The following is a 15,796-nucleotide window of genomic DNA, read 5'->3' as shown; positions in this document are numbered from 1 at the left end:
ATTTACCATTCGCGATCGCATCTCTGGTTGACACCATTTCGGCAGCTCCGGGCGCGAAGATGTTTTTGCTATGCTGGTTCCATTGTGACGAAAATAGTAGCGTCATACGAGATATGTAAGGGCCTTAGCGAGGGTCTTAAGAGGTTCCCCCTACATCAGTACTGTTCCAGACATCGTATAAACCCGGCCAATGCTTTGCCCCTTCTTACTACCATTTCTCGTCAAATTTTGATAGCTAAGAGCAAAGTTACTGAGCGCAAAAGACATTTTGAATTTGAATAAAGACATTTTGCTTCTCAACTTTTAGCACACAGCCAGACGTTACATTAAGAAAAAATTTATTCCAACGTTGGCAACATTTAGCTATCACCATACTGACAATAATCACGAAAAAAAATATCAAACAAAATACTCTAGGTTGGACATTCTCTCCTTTGGCCATCACGTGGCAAAAGAATTTTCAACTATTTCCAGTGGTCCTACAAATACTTCTAACTTGCTACCTGGCTTCCACAACTCGAACGGGCCATTGCCTCAGCTGATGAAGATGTCTCAACTGTGAGTCGGAATCTCAAGATGCTACATTATCAGTGTAAATGCTTTTGCGTTTTCTCGTCAGCAAACTCGCACATACCTCCAGCCTGCCCGGGGCTATCTGATTCCTGGCTTTTAATTAGGTGCCAATGAATGCGAAGGTTGCCCTAGCCAAGGTCATGGCGCGCGTGGAAGTAGGCGGTTTGACGCACGATAACTGGCGCTCCATTTATCCCGAAATCATTTTCCAAGCTGTCAATAATTACACCAGGCCTCTTCCCGCCCGAGCAAAATGTCATCCCGCTCAACCCATCATCAATAAGGTTGAATTCGTCGAATGTTATGTTGTCCCCCTAGTGAACGCGTTCCCACTCGAGAGTTCAAACAAGCCAGTCATCACGATCAACGAGCTTGTGCCCGAGTCACAATCAACGAACAAGCAGAGGGGAAAAGCAAATTTATCGTAGATGATAAAAGGTCTAAACAACATGGTCTGTAAGGAATTTCATTTCTTTTTGTTGAATCGGAAAAGACCGATAAAAGCTGGCTAACTAAAAATGACATGAACAGGATGTTTTTGTTTGCTTTGGGCTTGTTTGTTTGTTTGTTTTTAAAGAGCTTCAGGGTAAAGTATACTCGTGCGACGAGCATTATTACGAACATACTGTCTCTGACCGGAGGCATAATTTCACTGTATCGTTAGATTTTCCTTTTCTTCCCTGACTCCAACATTAGTGCAACATCTTTTGGGTGTAAAGTGCGCCGCAAAGGCAGGGAGCATGCTGGCGTGGTCGCGATGTGAACGCAAACCCTGGCCGTCGCCAAGAGCGAGAATGTCTAGGCGATTTCAGATGCACAAAGCAAAGCTATGTACCAGGGTGTGTGTTCTCTTTTGAAGCGCGCAAATTGAGTTAGGGGCAGACGTCCCAGTGGATTCCGCTTGTAATGCATGACACCCATTATATTGGGCCAGATAGGGGAGATTGGACCAAGCTGAGAATCACGGTAAACCAAGCAAAAATACATTTACAACTCCTTCACAATACATTTATTTTTGCTTTTGTTTTGATTTTAGACATTTCACATCAACGCCATCTCATTCTCAATCTTTATCATCCTCTACTGTTGGAAGAACATCAACAAGTTGGGATATTACCACTTTCAGAAATTACCTTCCACATGAAGTATGTTTTGTGACACGAACCATAATGCTTGCACTATACGCACTCCCGCTCCCCCCCCCCCCCCCCCCCCCGATTCGATTGAAACAGTATTCAGTAGGATGTTACTGATATGGGTTGGCTTGCCTTTATGGCTACGAGGCGTTTGCTTCAGACAAAAATATCGATATAAGATTGAGTTATATAAACGTGAGAAAAAACTCAAAAGAATGCAAATAATGTCTTTTTCACTTTTGTCTAATGCCTATGAACAGTTCACATTATTTTTCGGGGATGTCCAGTGTAATCATGGAACTACTATAGGCCTACATACATATAGTAACTCTATGGTGTAACTTTGATCAGTTGCACTAGTAGTATATATCGCAGTGGTATAGTGGATACCGCTCTGAATTTCAAAGGGAATTTGCTGGGTTTGAGTCCGGTGCGTTCATCAACGGACAAGAGCTTTGCCCACAATCGTCACTTTGACCCAGGTGAACGGGTCTGGTAGATAAGTACGCAGGTAACTGGCGGTGCTGGGTAACGATAGTTTCACGACCCACTGGTAAACTGCGTCAACACTGAAGAAACTGTGCACTGTCTTTGTAAATATGTTACTTATCATTCTTCTTGTATCACTCTATGTTATACACTGTATATACGTTAATAAAAACAAAAAGATTAAAAAAAAAGAATACGCTACCTCGGTTAAATCACTTAATAGTATTAGTACTAGAATTAATGTAAGGCAATGTTTACTCCTTATTGCCAGAGTTTCACCAAAGGAGATACCTCACCTCCTTGGTTTCTCTTATGGAGAACAAATTTAGATTGTATTTCTTTTAAGTCAGGTAAGTTTTACGTGATCCGATACGGACTGAACATAGGGGTAGCTGTGGAAATTTGGATACGCAGTGTTTTGAGGATTCAATTGAGACCAATGGTGCAACCAAAGAGAGTGTACACACCCACCCACACATACACAGATGCACGCACATACTTTAGGCACAGCGGAGATGGGGACGTGTTTATGCTCATCCTAATCGCGTCCGATTCGGCTTGACTGTCGATCCCGTGGGGGCGAGCCCTCAAGAGGTGATGTTGTACAGCAAGAGGGGGGAAACCTGTTTCGTAAGGCGCTCTGGACTCCGTCACGTTGGTGTCATCTGCATCGTGGTTCTAACCCCCATCCCAACCCTCATCCCCATTTCCTTCTACATAAATACCAGCGTGGTAAATTTGTAATCATGACAAGTCAATTCTGCAATGTAGGTACGTGTAATGAGGTACGAATGTTGTTGAGGTGCCAGATATGAATGAGGGCACATCACCATACATGGATGTGACTGGGATTTTCTGCAGCATTCGATAATTATTGATAATATTACTCAATAGCCTTCTTTGGATGACGAGTGAACATAATGTTGCAGAAACGAACATAATGTATAAACATGATAGAGTTTAGACAAATAATCAACACCCACGTCATTGCCAAAAGGCCACTTGTGATCAGAGAGCAGACGTTATGTGTTGTAAAAGAACAAACGCATCAAAAATTACTTTGTCATGGTGTTGCCTTTGTGGGTCTTTTGTTTTTTAATATCGCCACTAAATGCCGTTACCGTATGGTCTGTTTGGTTGCTTTCGTCAGCTTTGATGAGCCCTGTCAGTCTTCTCACAGTCGTCTTCTTCAGCTGTTGAGGTTGCCATGGGAACCATTCTCTCGCCGTTGTCTCTCTAACCCATCATCTTATTACTCACCGTGTGTCAGAGAGGGCTTCACAGAGTGTGGGGTTTCGGACGCTCGTATTTTGGAGCGAGGACGGGGAAAAAAGGAATAATAAAACCATATCCGCCTTGGCGCGGTTTCTGGTCTCATCCCCCCCCCCCCCCTCTCTCTCTCTCTCTCTTCCTCTCTTTATCTATCTCTGAAGCAAAACTTTTAAAAAGTTTTGCCCTAGTTAAATCTATCGTCCAGTGGATGGTATTTTGTAGAAGCGATTTCAGCTTTAATGTATTCTACAATTATGCGTTCAGTTCAACCAAGGAGGTACTACTGCTAGGTACTTTCTGACATTGCTCTACGATGATAACAGGTTCACCGCTTACGAACATCACATCTAAAAAGATAATGAAATTTATAGGACGATTACCCCGTAAAGCATAGGGGCATCTCAATAAGTGGGTTTTTTTCTCCCAAATACGAATGCCCGTTTCTTCGATGATAACAGAGAGATGAGGAGAAGGAGAAGGAAGAGGATTAATTCTAGTAATACTTGGATAATTCATTTCATTTCCCTTCTACACATTGACCGCAAGTTTCAAGTAATCCTGGAGGGGAGCCTTAATACATTCGCTTAACGCAGTCTTAAATGACTATTGCTGAATTAATTTTGGTAAATAAGTAATATTCAATCCATTGAAACCTCATAAATTAATTGCTTATGGCCAAATGCACCACGCAAGTCGCCCGTAGCCACTGAAGGAAAGATGGAATGGAATTACAGAAAGCATTTTGGAACTTTTGTCGCATTTTATCCTTATGTTAATTTACTTCTAAGTTGTCGAGGAGCATCTCCTCATTAGCTTTGCCCGAGGAACTTCGAAGTTCCTTGCTTTGCCGAAGTCTGCAAAGGTTGCAAGAGGTGAGCACCTCCTTGAATGATGACTGGAATGATCAAAACAAAACAGGCTCCTTCGCCTGCGTTGCAGTCGGCGTACCTCGGGGCTGCCCCGACGCGATGCCATGCTACTGGCGCCGAACATCTGTGACGCACTTGATGTTGCTAGGGAAGGAGCGGGCTGTATAGGTGAGCTTCAAAGCAAACCGCAAAAGTTAGATTGACGGTTTGCGAAAGGTTCGACAGCCTTCCGTTTGCGTCTCAGCAAAACAAGTTTGGTGGCCTCAATCATACACGGCGCGTGAAAGCATTAGGTATCGGCTAGACACTGGACAAAGCAACCATCGATATACCTGCGCATTCTGACAACACATCTGACCTGTAACACAAAAATTTGCAAATCGATTACAAAATCAATTCGATAGTACAAAATGCAGTCTTAAACTCTTAGTTAAATAGTGTAAAACCGAGGCTTCTGATTGGCCAATGATTTCATTTACATAATCTTTTATTGCCCATTCGAGTTTCCGTATTAATACTATTATCCAGTGAGATTGTGGGGAAAAACAGCAGTTGGAGTCATGATTATTCCTAGGCTATATGTTGACGTTGTTTATAGAATCAAATGTGTCACCCCTCTTCATCTCATTAACGCATTGTCTTTTCAGACGCATGTGCTTACGCTAGAGTTATATGCATGCAACTACATGTCCTCGTCCATCACTTTCAGTTATCTATGACCGCTCTGGAAAGGTATGGACCACGTTGTACCACTACACCTGTACCCGTACCTGTACGTACCGTACTACCTGAACGTTCCCATAGCAACTATGTAATGGAATCATTCCTCCCTGATATGCTGTTCAACACGTTGTTGTCCTTACTATGTCTTTACTTCCGGTAGCATAGAGGACTGAGGATAAACGGCCAGGGATATATTTTTGGTCCCTGTGAATTTTCGTCCTTGATGCGCTGACATTTATTGCTAGTAAATCGCGGTTTTCTACCGAAATAACTCAACACGAGGTTACAGGTGTCAAGATAAACTGCCAGCCCCAACGACCCTGCGAGTGCGACACCTCGATACCTTGGAATAGCACCTCGTATTTCTGGCCATCATTTTGGGTCTGCAGCTCCGTGTTACGGAATGAAATGTTTTGAAAAATAATCATACCTTTAACTTGGTCTACAGTCGGTATATCATAACATGGGACGATTTCAAAAAACAAAAGCACACTCTGATATAACCTGCAGCAATGTCAAAAGGTTTGTGGAATTTCCTGACGCTTAGAAGCGAGCCGAGAACAATGTTGTCCGTTTTATTCATGAAAGATTGACTTAGCTTCAATATTTCATTCGGTGTTTATTTTTGTTCGCAACTCCTATCTGAGAAATTTTAGTTACATTTTTCCAAAGTTTACGTTTGTTCATATAACATAAGTGATGCGATGAAGTATGATATAAACAGGAAGGGGAGATGAGACTTTCTCCTTTACCATGATATACACCTGCTGGTAAGCGCGCAGAAGACGAAGCAATATAAATAAAATTTTATATCATACTTGCAATACAAATCAAGTACACACATAACTGCTGTACACCGGCCGGCTGAAGACGTACAATGCACGTATGACGTTCTCGTCAGCTATGTAAGGAGTGAAACATACAAAACGCAGAGCTGATTGACAAAACGATACTGAAGTGATAGGAAAAGAAGACGTAGATAAACATTAGGTTTACTTTTATCTCTCCTTCTTACCATAGCATCTGATGTGTTTGAGCTGGTCTCCGCCGAATCCATTTCGCTGTCACCGTTTGCCTTCTCAACCTGCAGTAACCTTTCCAACTTTTCAATGTATTCGATGGCATTCCGCAAAATCTCGACTTTGGGCAACCTCTGGTTGGGGTTCGCGCACGTGTGCCTTTTCAGAGCCTCGAACGCCTCATTCACCTTGCGAAGTCGCCGTCGCTCTCGGAGAGTGGCGGCCTTTCGCTTGTCGACTGCCACGTTCTTTCGCTTGCACGCCTTGCAAGCCCACATCAGACACCGCCGCTCACCCTGCCCTGGGTAGCCGGGCGCGAGCACGTGCTCTAAGTCCTCCTCACGGCAGCTCTCGCCGGGGCTGGAGTTGGCTGAATCGCTGCCGTAGCAGTGGCTGCCGTTCCGTGCTTGGTTTGGATGGACGTCGTGTGGGTACGAGTTTGCGTACATGGAGTTGATGGCTGTATTTGCGTTGTAGGCATTCATCTCGCCGTTTGTCGGGTAACCGTCGTAGTATGAAACCGGCTGCATCTCTGTGTAGCGACAACTGCTTCTTATGGGCTCCATAACGTCTATGATTTCAAAGGCACACCGACAACCTTTAGAGATGGTGCAAATTTGTAGACGGGTGATAAAATATTAAAGAGAAAATATCCAGAATAGAGCGAAGATGTGTCAAATTCCGAGGGGATTTAAAAAAAACCTTGAAATTGTCAAAATGTCAAGGGAATAGCTTTAGGGTATCCGCTGTGTGTCGAGAGGTGTAACCTGACTGAAGCTTCCACCTCGAGCGCCAAACTTTAAAAAGTGGCTACGTGGGAAGCTAGTAGTAGTCAAGTGGGATCGCCGAAACACACCGCCACGCGCGTGGATTTGTTGGTTATCCTGCTCGCAGAGATGACAACTACGAGACTGGCTGTACTTCCCAACCCGATACAGACACACACAGAGGGAGAGGGGAACAGAGAGAGCTAGGGTGGAAAAGTGCACGTGTACCTCTCTCGCAATACGGAAGTCCGCTAGGGTTCGCTTCGCTACAACAACACTGACATCCAATGGAATTCAGCTCTACAAGCGAAGCCGTGCGGTGTCCGTGGCCATTGCTTGGCGAGCTCAGCTGGCTTATATACGCGGCCAAGAAAGTCGCGTCATACTTCTATGCCAACCGCGCCTGTCCTCGCTAGCAAGAGCGCCACTCGGGCGAGGATGCGACCGGATAATAGGCTATCCAACCACCATTTCAACTTTTGGCACGTGGAACACTTTTTGTACTTTTAGTCTAGAACACGGGATTCTTTCTGACTTCGAAAGTAGTAGCTACTTTGAAAGGACTTGGAGACTTTGTTTGTGGAGGGCATTCCTCAAAAAACAGATATGCACTGTGATGATATCAGGAATACTTTGGCATCTCAGGAACCGAAGATGACAAACGGTGTCTTCCACTCTAAAGTGGTCTGAACTGAAGACTAACGACGTCTTGATGACTAGATCACCTCCTTGTTCATCGGCTGTCTCTACATAGCTCTTTCAAAGTGGATAATATTTTCGCACAGGAAATTTCCTCACCACACTCTATTACAGCTCACGCTCATTCACAGGGGCGGGTTAACGGTAATGAAAATTCAGACCCGATAATTAGTTAGCAATCTCCGCTCAAAATCTCAGCAGGCCTTATACTTCCCATTCTACCCCCCTCCCTTCTCTCTCACTCCCTCTCCCCTTCGAGACAGAGAAAACTCAATGACCACGCCCCCTTTTTCATGGCAACAGGGCCTGATTGACAGGAGCGCGCGAGTGTTCCTCGAACGCGCGTGTACCGACCAATTGAACATTTCCTTTCAGATTACAGTGGCGTTGATGTGGGACTTGTAAGATGAGATCAAATATATGAAATAGCTTCAATTACGAATTCATCTTGCGTATCAGAACTACAAGTTATCCCACTTAAAACAAAGAAACAAATACCAAAAAAAAAACTTTGTTGTCAATAGCAGGGATTACGAGGGAATTGCATGCTTGTGAAGATCTACATTATAAACCTCCAAGAATGTGTAAAATTGTACTGTTAAATGCCGAAACTGTTCAATGCACTCTATATTTTGGCATCAGGCAAGTTGAAGAACAGCTTGCTTGTCTTCGGTATAGCGTAGTCCATTGGGTCATTATTTACTGTTTAAGCGCTTTGTTATTCAGTAGAAAATAGCATGCAGAAAATAATCGATTTGATACAGAATCTTCCTAGAGGAATAATTAGGATTTGCTCTTCCAGTGTATGTTGTGACATACTATAAACTCAAAAAGAGCTGACGCCATGGACATTAAAAAAAAAAGAAACATGCAATGTAACTTAAGTCTTAAATTACGTGCAACCCACCGCAGGAACATCATCGAACGTTTCTGTGGAAAGGGTATAATGAAATATATCTAAAGCTTTCCCCCATTTTAGCATTCGAAGCCCCTTGAATAGTGATGTAACGAGCAAATTGGCACTCTTCAGCGTGGCGTATCGCGGCTCAATCAAGAAAAACAGGTGCGCGTTTAAAAATTCTATTGTGAAAGGGCACAAAATAAACGCCCCCACGGGTCGGCGAAAAACTAAGGAAAGGATAGGAGAGGGGGAGAATAAGAGAGAATAACTCATGGGTCAGCCTCACGCCATTAGGACGGGAAGATCACAATCCAGTTCTCTGATTCATGATCTCTGGCCTTCTGTGTGGATTAACTCTTCATTTCACTGATATCGCCTAGAGGTGATGCACTATTGGGTGCGAACTCAAAGCCGGAGCTGAGCCCGGATTAGCGGCCCAGATCAAGAGTTTAATGCCGCACTTGCGTCTTGGGCCATCTTGGCCCAATTCGACCTAAATTATGATGCCCAACTACCATTTATTAAATGTAGTCATCCACACTTTACTAAGTATTTGATTATTTTCAAGCTCTGAGACTGATAGAAGCCCAAAAGATTAATCACTATCTATGAGAAAATACAGCCATAAGAATAGAAATACGCACACGTAAAAATTTAGCCATAATTATACATCCGTGCACACGCACAGACATACATACACACATATATATGCATGTATATATATAATATATATAACATATAACAGATATAACTATATACACATAATCTACCTATATATTTACATATATAACTATATAGCTATATGACTAATATATTTCATCTATTTTGTTCTATTTATTTTATACTGCATTTTATTCTACATGAAAACACAAATACACAGCAGTTAGGAGGTATCATTATAACGTATAAACACGGAGAGTGGATTAATGGTAAGTACACGTTATAGATGCATGGATATAGAGATCTATTATAAATCAATTTAATCAAAATATAAAGCTTTGCATCGTTTTTAAATCTATAAAGGGATGTACATGTTTAAACATTTATATATAATCATAAAACATATTTTCATACATCTACATTCATAACATTTATAACTTTTGCTTAATATATAGACATACATGTCATATATACATAACATATATAACTATATAAATAGATATGACTAATATGTTTTATTCATTTTGTTTTATGTATCTTATACTGCAGGGTTCGCCTGTTCGGTTTTGTAAAACTGCTTTCCAAAGGTGCCCTAAAGTCATCACAAAAATCATTCTACATGAAAATAAAAAATACATAACAGTTGGGAGGTTACATTGTAATCTATTAATATGGAGAGTGGATTAATGGTAAATAAGTATACGTTATAGATACATGGATATGTAGAATTATCATTAATCAATTGAAAATGCAAAATACATTACAGTTATAGGTAACATTGTAAACTATAAACATGGAGAATGGATTTACAGTAAATAAGTACACGTTAAAGATACATGGATATATATAGAACTTTTTACGAATAAATTTCATTAAATTATAAAACTTTACATCATTTCTTAAATCTATAAAGGGATGTACGTGTTTGAACATTTGTACATTATTATGTAATATATTCCTACACTTTGACATTTATAACAGTTATAACTATATAGGCCTACACATATTTATATATATATATATATATATATATATATATATATATGTGTGTGTGTGTGTGTGTGTGTTTACGTATAACTGTATAACTGTATGACTAAAATATTTTATTTTTGCTTTGTTTTATTTATATCTTACTGCACGGTTCACCTATTCGGTTTTGTAAAACTGCTTTCCAAATGTGCCCTAAAGTCATCACAAACACTATTCTACATGAAAATACAAAATACATTACAGTTATAGGTAACATTGTAAACTATAAACATGGAGAGTGGATTAATGGTAAATAAGTACGCGTTACAGACACAAAGATATGTAGAACTATCATAAATTGATTGAATCAATATATATAGCTTTGCATCGTTTCTTTTATCTATAAAGGGATGTACATGTTTGAACATTTATACATAATTATGTAACATATTCATGTATATTCATATTTATAACAGTTATAACTAGATACACATGTATATACATATGTAAATAACATTTATAACATATACAATTATATACATTTGCATATATCTAAATAACTATATGTCTAAAACATTTTATTCATTTTGTTTCATTTATTTCTTACAGCAGGGTTCGCCAGTTCGGTTTCCACTGGTTTTGTAAACTGCTTTCCAAAGATGTCCTGCAGTCATCACAATCATCATTCTACATGAAAATATTAAATACATAACAGTTATAGGTGACATTGTAAACTATAAACTTGGAAAATAGATTAATGTTAAATAAGTACACGTATTATATATATATATATATATATATATATACATATATATATAGCTATTATAAATCAATTGAATCAATATATAAAGCATTGCATCGGGGTTTTTTTAAATCTATATATAGGGGTGTACATGTTTGAGCATTTATATATAATTATGTAACGTACATTTATATACATTTATATTTACAATGTATAGCATCTATAACTATATAGGGCCTGCACATATTATATAGCATATGTGGCAATATATATATATATATATATATATATATATATATATATATATATATATACGTGTGGGGGGGTGGGTGTGAAGAGCGTGATCTCAAATCGGTTAAGCGCCATCTATTAACATTTCGAATAAGTCCATCATCAGATAGTGCAAAATAACATCTTTCCAGTGATGCGTCCCTTGTTGCTTAACAAAAAATATTCTTGAAGTTACCAGCGAATCATCCCAAATTTTCATATTACTTTTGTTTTTGTTTTTAGCAAGTTTATATATTACTAGCAAACATCTCAATTTGGTAAGAAGGGAGTAAACTCGGTTTGCGATCAAGCTTTCACATATATGTGAATTATATTTATACCCACATAATAAAAAATATACTACAAAATACACTCTTAAATCTATGATAATGTCATACTGAATTAAATGCGTGGTAACAAAGACAGGAGCTTTGAAAATATTAAAGATTTGTGCAAAAAAATACATATCATAAAAAGCGATGTGTGGTGTTGAGTACGTGAATGTTTTAAGATACACAAGCTCGATATCTTTTGAACTGTTCGACAATTTAAAGAATGAAACTACTTTGCAAAACAATGATTAGGCAATAATTATGTACACACTTTTTTAAAGAATACTCATTGGAATGTTCCTTTCGAAACATCTTTTGAGAAAATTTGAGGGAGAGAAATAATAACACTCGTTGCCTACCACTTTTGTTCATAATGAACTACAAAAGTTTCCCTCAAACTAAGGGAGCTTTTAAAGCCCCCATAACAAAGTAATAAGTGCCTGATGGCTACAATCTAGATCAGTCGTAAGTATTGGCTATAATCAATTTTTGTCTTCTTGTTTTCTTATCAAAAGTGAAATTTAGTAACGTTTGTGCTAACGTGAGTGGAAATCTTACAAGTTTTTCTTTGCATGTGCCTATTACGTCATCATCAGTCACTTTCTTTTTTTGTAGATTTCTTCTTGGGGTCGGTAGAGTTGGGGTTCATGGGTGGTCATGGTACATTCGAAAACCACGAAAAGCACCGTCAGGGAATGTGGACATCGAAGCATATGCCTACGATCATCGGCGACGGTCGACTCCAGTCGAGATTCTTCGGCTGTGTGTGTACTTACATAGAGATCAGTGATAAAGCTATACACAATTCGTTACGAGGATTCTCGAATATATCCGAACCGGGCCAGCCTTCTCACTCCATGGTATCTCCACACTACAGGGTCTTTAAAAAGAGAGATAATCATTCGTTGTTGACAGTTTACTCATCAACAATTCCACAACAAGCAACCAAAAAAAAAAAAATGGAATGGCAATACCAAACTAATAGAAGAGGTACGTCATATCAAATTTGATTCGATCTTTTATTGCTTCCATTTCTAACGTTGGCGATGTCTGAGAAAAGTCGTATAGACAAATTAATGTAACAGCCTTCACGTGGGGATCAGCTAGACCAGGGAGGTGAGACTCTCAACTCCCTGGCTAGATTCGGTCATATGAAGGCTCATTGTACCTTGAAATGAAGACTCAGTCACAAACCACATATAGATAAATAAATAAAGGGCAATTTTCTAATGATGATACCTGGTATTATCAACGGGTCTTTATGGATATTAAGTCAGAAGGTCATGATGCATGTTATTATGTGCAGTCTTTATTTAATTGAACGACCGCAAGTCGCCCTACGCATTATCAGATATAAATGATTATGTAGAAATGTTAATTAGTGCAATGTAACATGAAGGTCTGAAAATTGAATTTCATTTGATTGCCTGTAATCGTCATATTGTGAAATCAATCAAAGCAGTACCCCATGCTAGCAGTTATGTTAATCTGGTGTACTTTTGATACAATTTGTTACGAACGTCCTATTCGTATAGAGTTGAATACACGCTTCAGAGTAGTGTATAATTCAAAGTCAGCACTGCATGAAAAAACAAATAATGAAACAAAAAGCTCAAAAACATTTCATGATAGTTATGAGCTCATGGCTTATTGTAGAGTTCCTCGACACGATTGTCAAAGCTGATGCATTATAGGGCCTATACGCCAATGACGAGAGTTCTGCGAGAAAATATGGACGCCACAGACCTGGGTAACATTTTGGAAAATGCGTAATCATTGCATTTATTTCCCTCGTCGAGATTCGTCCGCGAGACTTCGAGTCGCTGAAGTTTTGATAGTGAGGAAGCGAAACAATAAAGTTGTGTAAAAGTATACCGCTAATCATGTTATAAAGTCTTTACTGTTTGGATTTAAATGTATGGATACGGATATAACCATGGCTGTTTATGAGAGCGTCGGAAATGTTAACATGTTTTCAACAAAACAACTTGCACTCACTTGACTTTATGAGAGTAATGATCGAACCTTCGTCGGAAGGGTTATTTTCGCTCTCTTCACGTGGTTAGGAATTCGTGGTAAACTTCCTCAGGCACGCCAAGGGTAGCACCTTCACCGCAAATGCCAAAACCCGGCTTACGTCACCGTCACTCCGTACTCATTCTCCTTTATACGCAATGATGTTACTGTTGCTGTTGTTGTTATATTTCTTTGTTATCCTTGCACTTGCCGCACTATTTTTTGCAATATATATAGTTTGATTCCCTCATTCCAGTGTCCAAATATCGCATACGATAGCGTGCGAGCCAGCTTAGTGCGGTATGTGATTACCAAATCCCGCCAAATCCGGGTCGTAGACTGATCGGCGGTGAACGGCTGGGCTCAGGTACGTCCATTGGCCCCCGGAGTTCACTGTTTTGGAGAGGTTAAACTATTTCGCTCCACGGGGTTTTTCCCCTGCTACGTAACGTTTATCGATACTTTTACTGATGAAGCCACATAAAAAAGATCGAGGCAGTATACGGTGTATATGCTAACTGGATATGCAGTCTTCGTTTAATCACAAGAGACACGTTTTTAACTTTTTACAATATCAATCTGTAAAAAACTTACTTTGCAAATGATGTACTGGAAGACGACAATGCAAGATGCAGTTTATTTGTGAGACTGGGTCACAAATGAATGTGGTCAACGGCAACTTCACCATTACAGTTACCACGTAGGCTCCCTGATTATTTTTTTGTTAGCCATCATTGTCTCTAGAAAAACAAGCAAACAAACAAACAAACTTATTCTTCTCAGAATACCTAGAAATGCTATTCATTAAACACACTAACACCTAGATTGCAGCTGGAATGATTATCTATTCCTACACGCTCTCTGCAAAATTAATTAATCTCACATGAGATGTCAATATTTTGGTTTTATTGACTCAGAAAGGAGTAACGATATGGATGATTCTGAACATTACAACCTGTACAGTGGAGTTCTGGCCCATTATTCGCAATGTATTTAAGGAATGACTTCACGGCTTACCATAAACGCAAACGACTGTCTAGACTCTCTCAGAAATCACTTTGGATGGGGTTATAAAGTTCTGCTAACACTGCTGTTTCTCCCCATGTAGCATTGGGAACGCGGATTGAATCGGATGCTCTCTAGCTCTCTCAGTTCTCCAGAACACGCCCTCATGCGATCGTCGCTAAAAAAAAAAAATGGTTCGGCGCTTCCTCCCTCGCCACAGAGGATGTACTGATACACATTCAATTTATTTCTTCCAGACGGATATCAGAATAGCGTGGACAGTTAGATGGCTTGAGTGTTTGATAATGTATTTCCATTGGGATAATTATTCATCCATTCATTTTTCTTACTATTCTGTCGAAAATTCGAACGGATGACAGCTGCATAAAATCACACATTCAGATCAGGAATTCTCGAGCATCACGCTCAGGGCATCTATTGTCCTCACGCATCACTCATTAGTAAATACTTCTACAATCGTCATCTCCAGTAGAGATAGCTCTTACGTGAAGTTGAGCTCAATCACAATAATGAGGAATGTTTGATTTGTGGCATGACAGGCACTGTGCACACTACTTCTATCTGATAATCATAATTTAATATGCCGCATTCTCGCCTCCCTGATGCGATATAATACCGAACTGCCAATTGACTGTACGGCAATGAATCACATGGTATTTCATCTTCCTATTTTCTTCTTCTTCTCAAGTTACTAATCTCCATCTACCTATTACTCCACTACACAGGTTTTGGCCTGGCTGTTGAGGGGAAGTATGTAATATCATAATATCACATTGTAGTCTTGTGTGGATGTTATGATAAAAAACAAAAACAAAAAAACCGAATGTAACATCACAACCAAGAAATACTACGACTCTTTCATCAGTTTCGCTTGTTGATACACGTGCATTGCTTGCATGTATCAGGAAAATGTTTCGACGAAAGTGATTTTAGTGTGAGAAATGATTTGTCAAACGCCTCGGTTGGCTACTTTGGTTTATTTCTACATTCTGCGAGCTAATTCACACTCTATATAAAACCGTAGCGCAGACAGGGTATAAGTGATAAATGACAACAAGGCGCAAAAATGATGATTCATGATTCCAGGTTTACTCCTTCGTACATACATTCAGCACCTTTTTTCCTCCTCAGATATGGAGGAAAAGGTTCGCCGGGAAGACTTTGTTCACGACATCTCACTTTTGATTTTTGTTAATGTTTGTGCCGTATTTTCACCAGTTTATTCTCTTGATGTTAGCACTTATTTCCCTCATCAAGTCTCAGAATATACATGTGTTATATAATTTTAAGTGATGGTCTGAAATAATTCGTGTTTTTTTTCACATATTTTTCT

General features: G+C 39.6%; 1 protein-coding gene across 1 annotated transcript in view; it reads right to left on the bottom strand.

The window, feature by feature from the left end:
* The window catches only part of LOC139726664 (transcription factor SUM-1), a 47,383-nt gene extending 40,736 nt beyond the window's left edge, over positions 1-6,647 (bottom strand). The window contains exon 1 of the mRNA XM_071637649.1: positions 6,078-6,647. Within this exon, the coding sequence (XP_071493750.1) occupies positions 6,078-6,647 (570 nt within the window). The remainder of the gene's footprint in view (positions 1-6,077) is intronic.
* Positions 6,648-15,796: the final 9,149 nt, after the last annotated feature.

Source organism: Diadema antillarum, unplaced genomic scaffold (assembly GCF_040938485.1).
Source record: "Diadema antillarum isolate AM-2024a unplaced genomic scaffold, OU_Dant_1.0 seq00000095_RagTag, whole genome shotgun sequence".
NCBI lineage: Eukaryota > Metazoa > Echinodermata > Echinoidea > Diadematoida > Diadematidae > Diadema > Diadema antillarum.
This window is presented reverse-complemented; position numbering and strand designations above follow the sequence as displayed.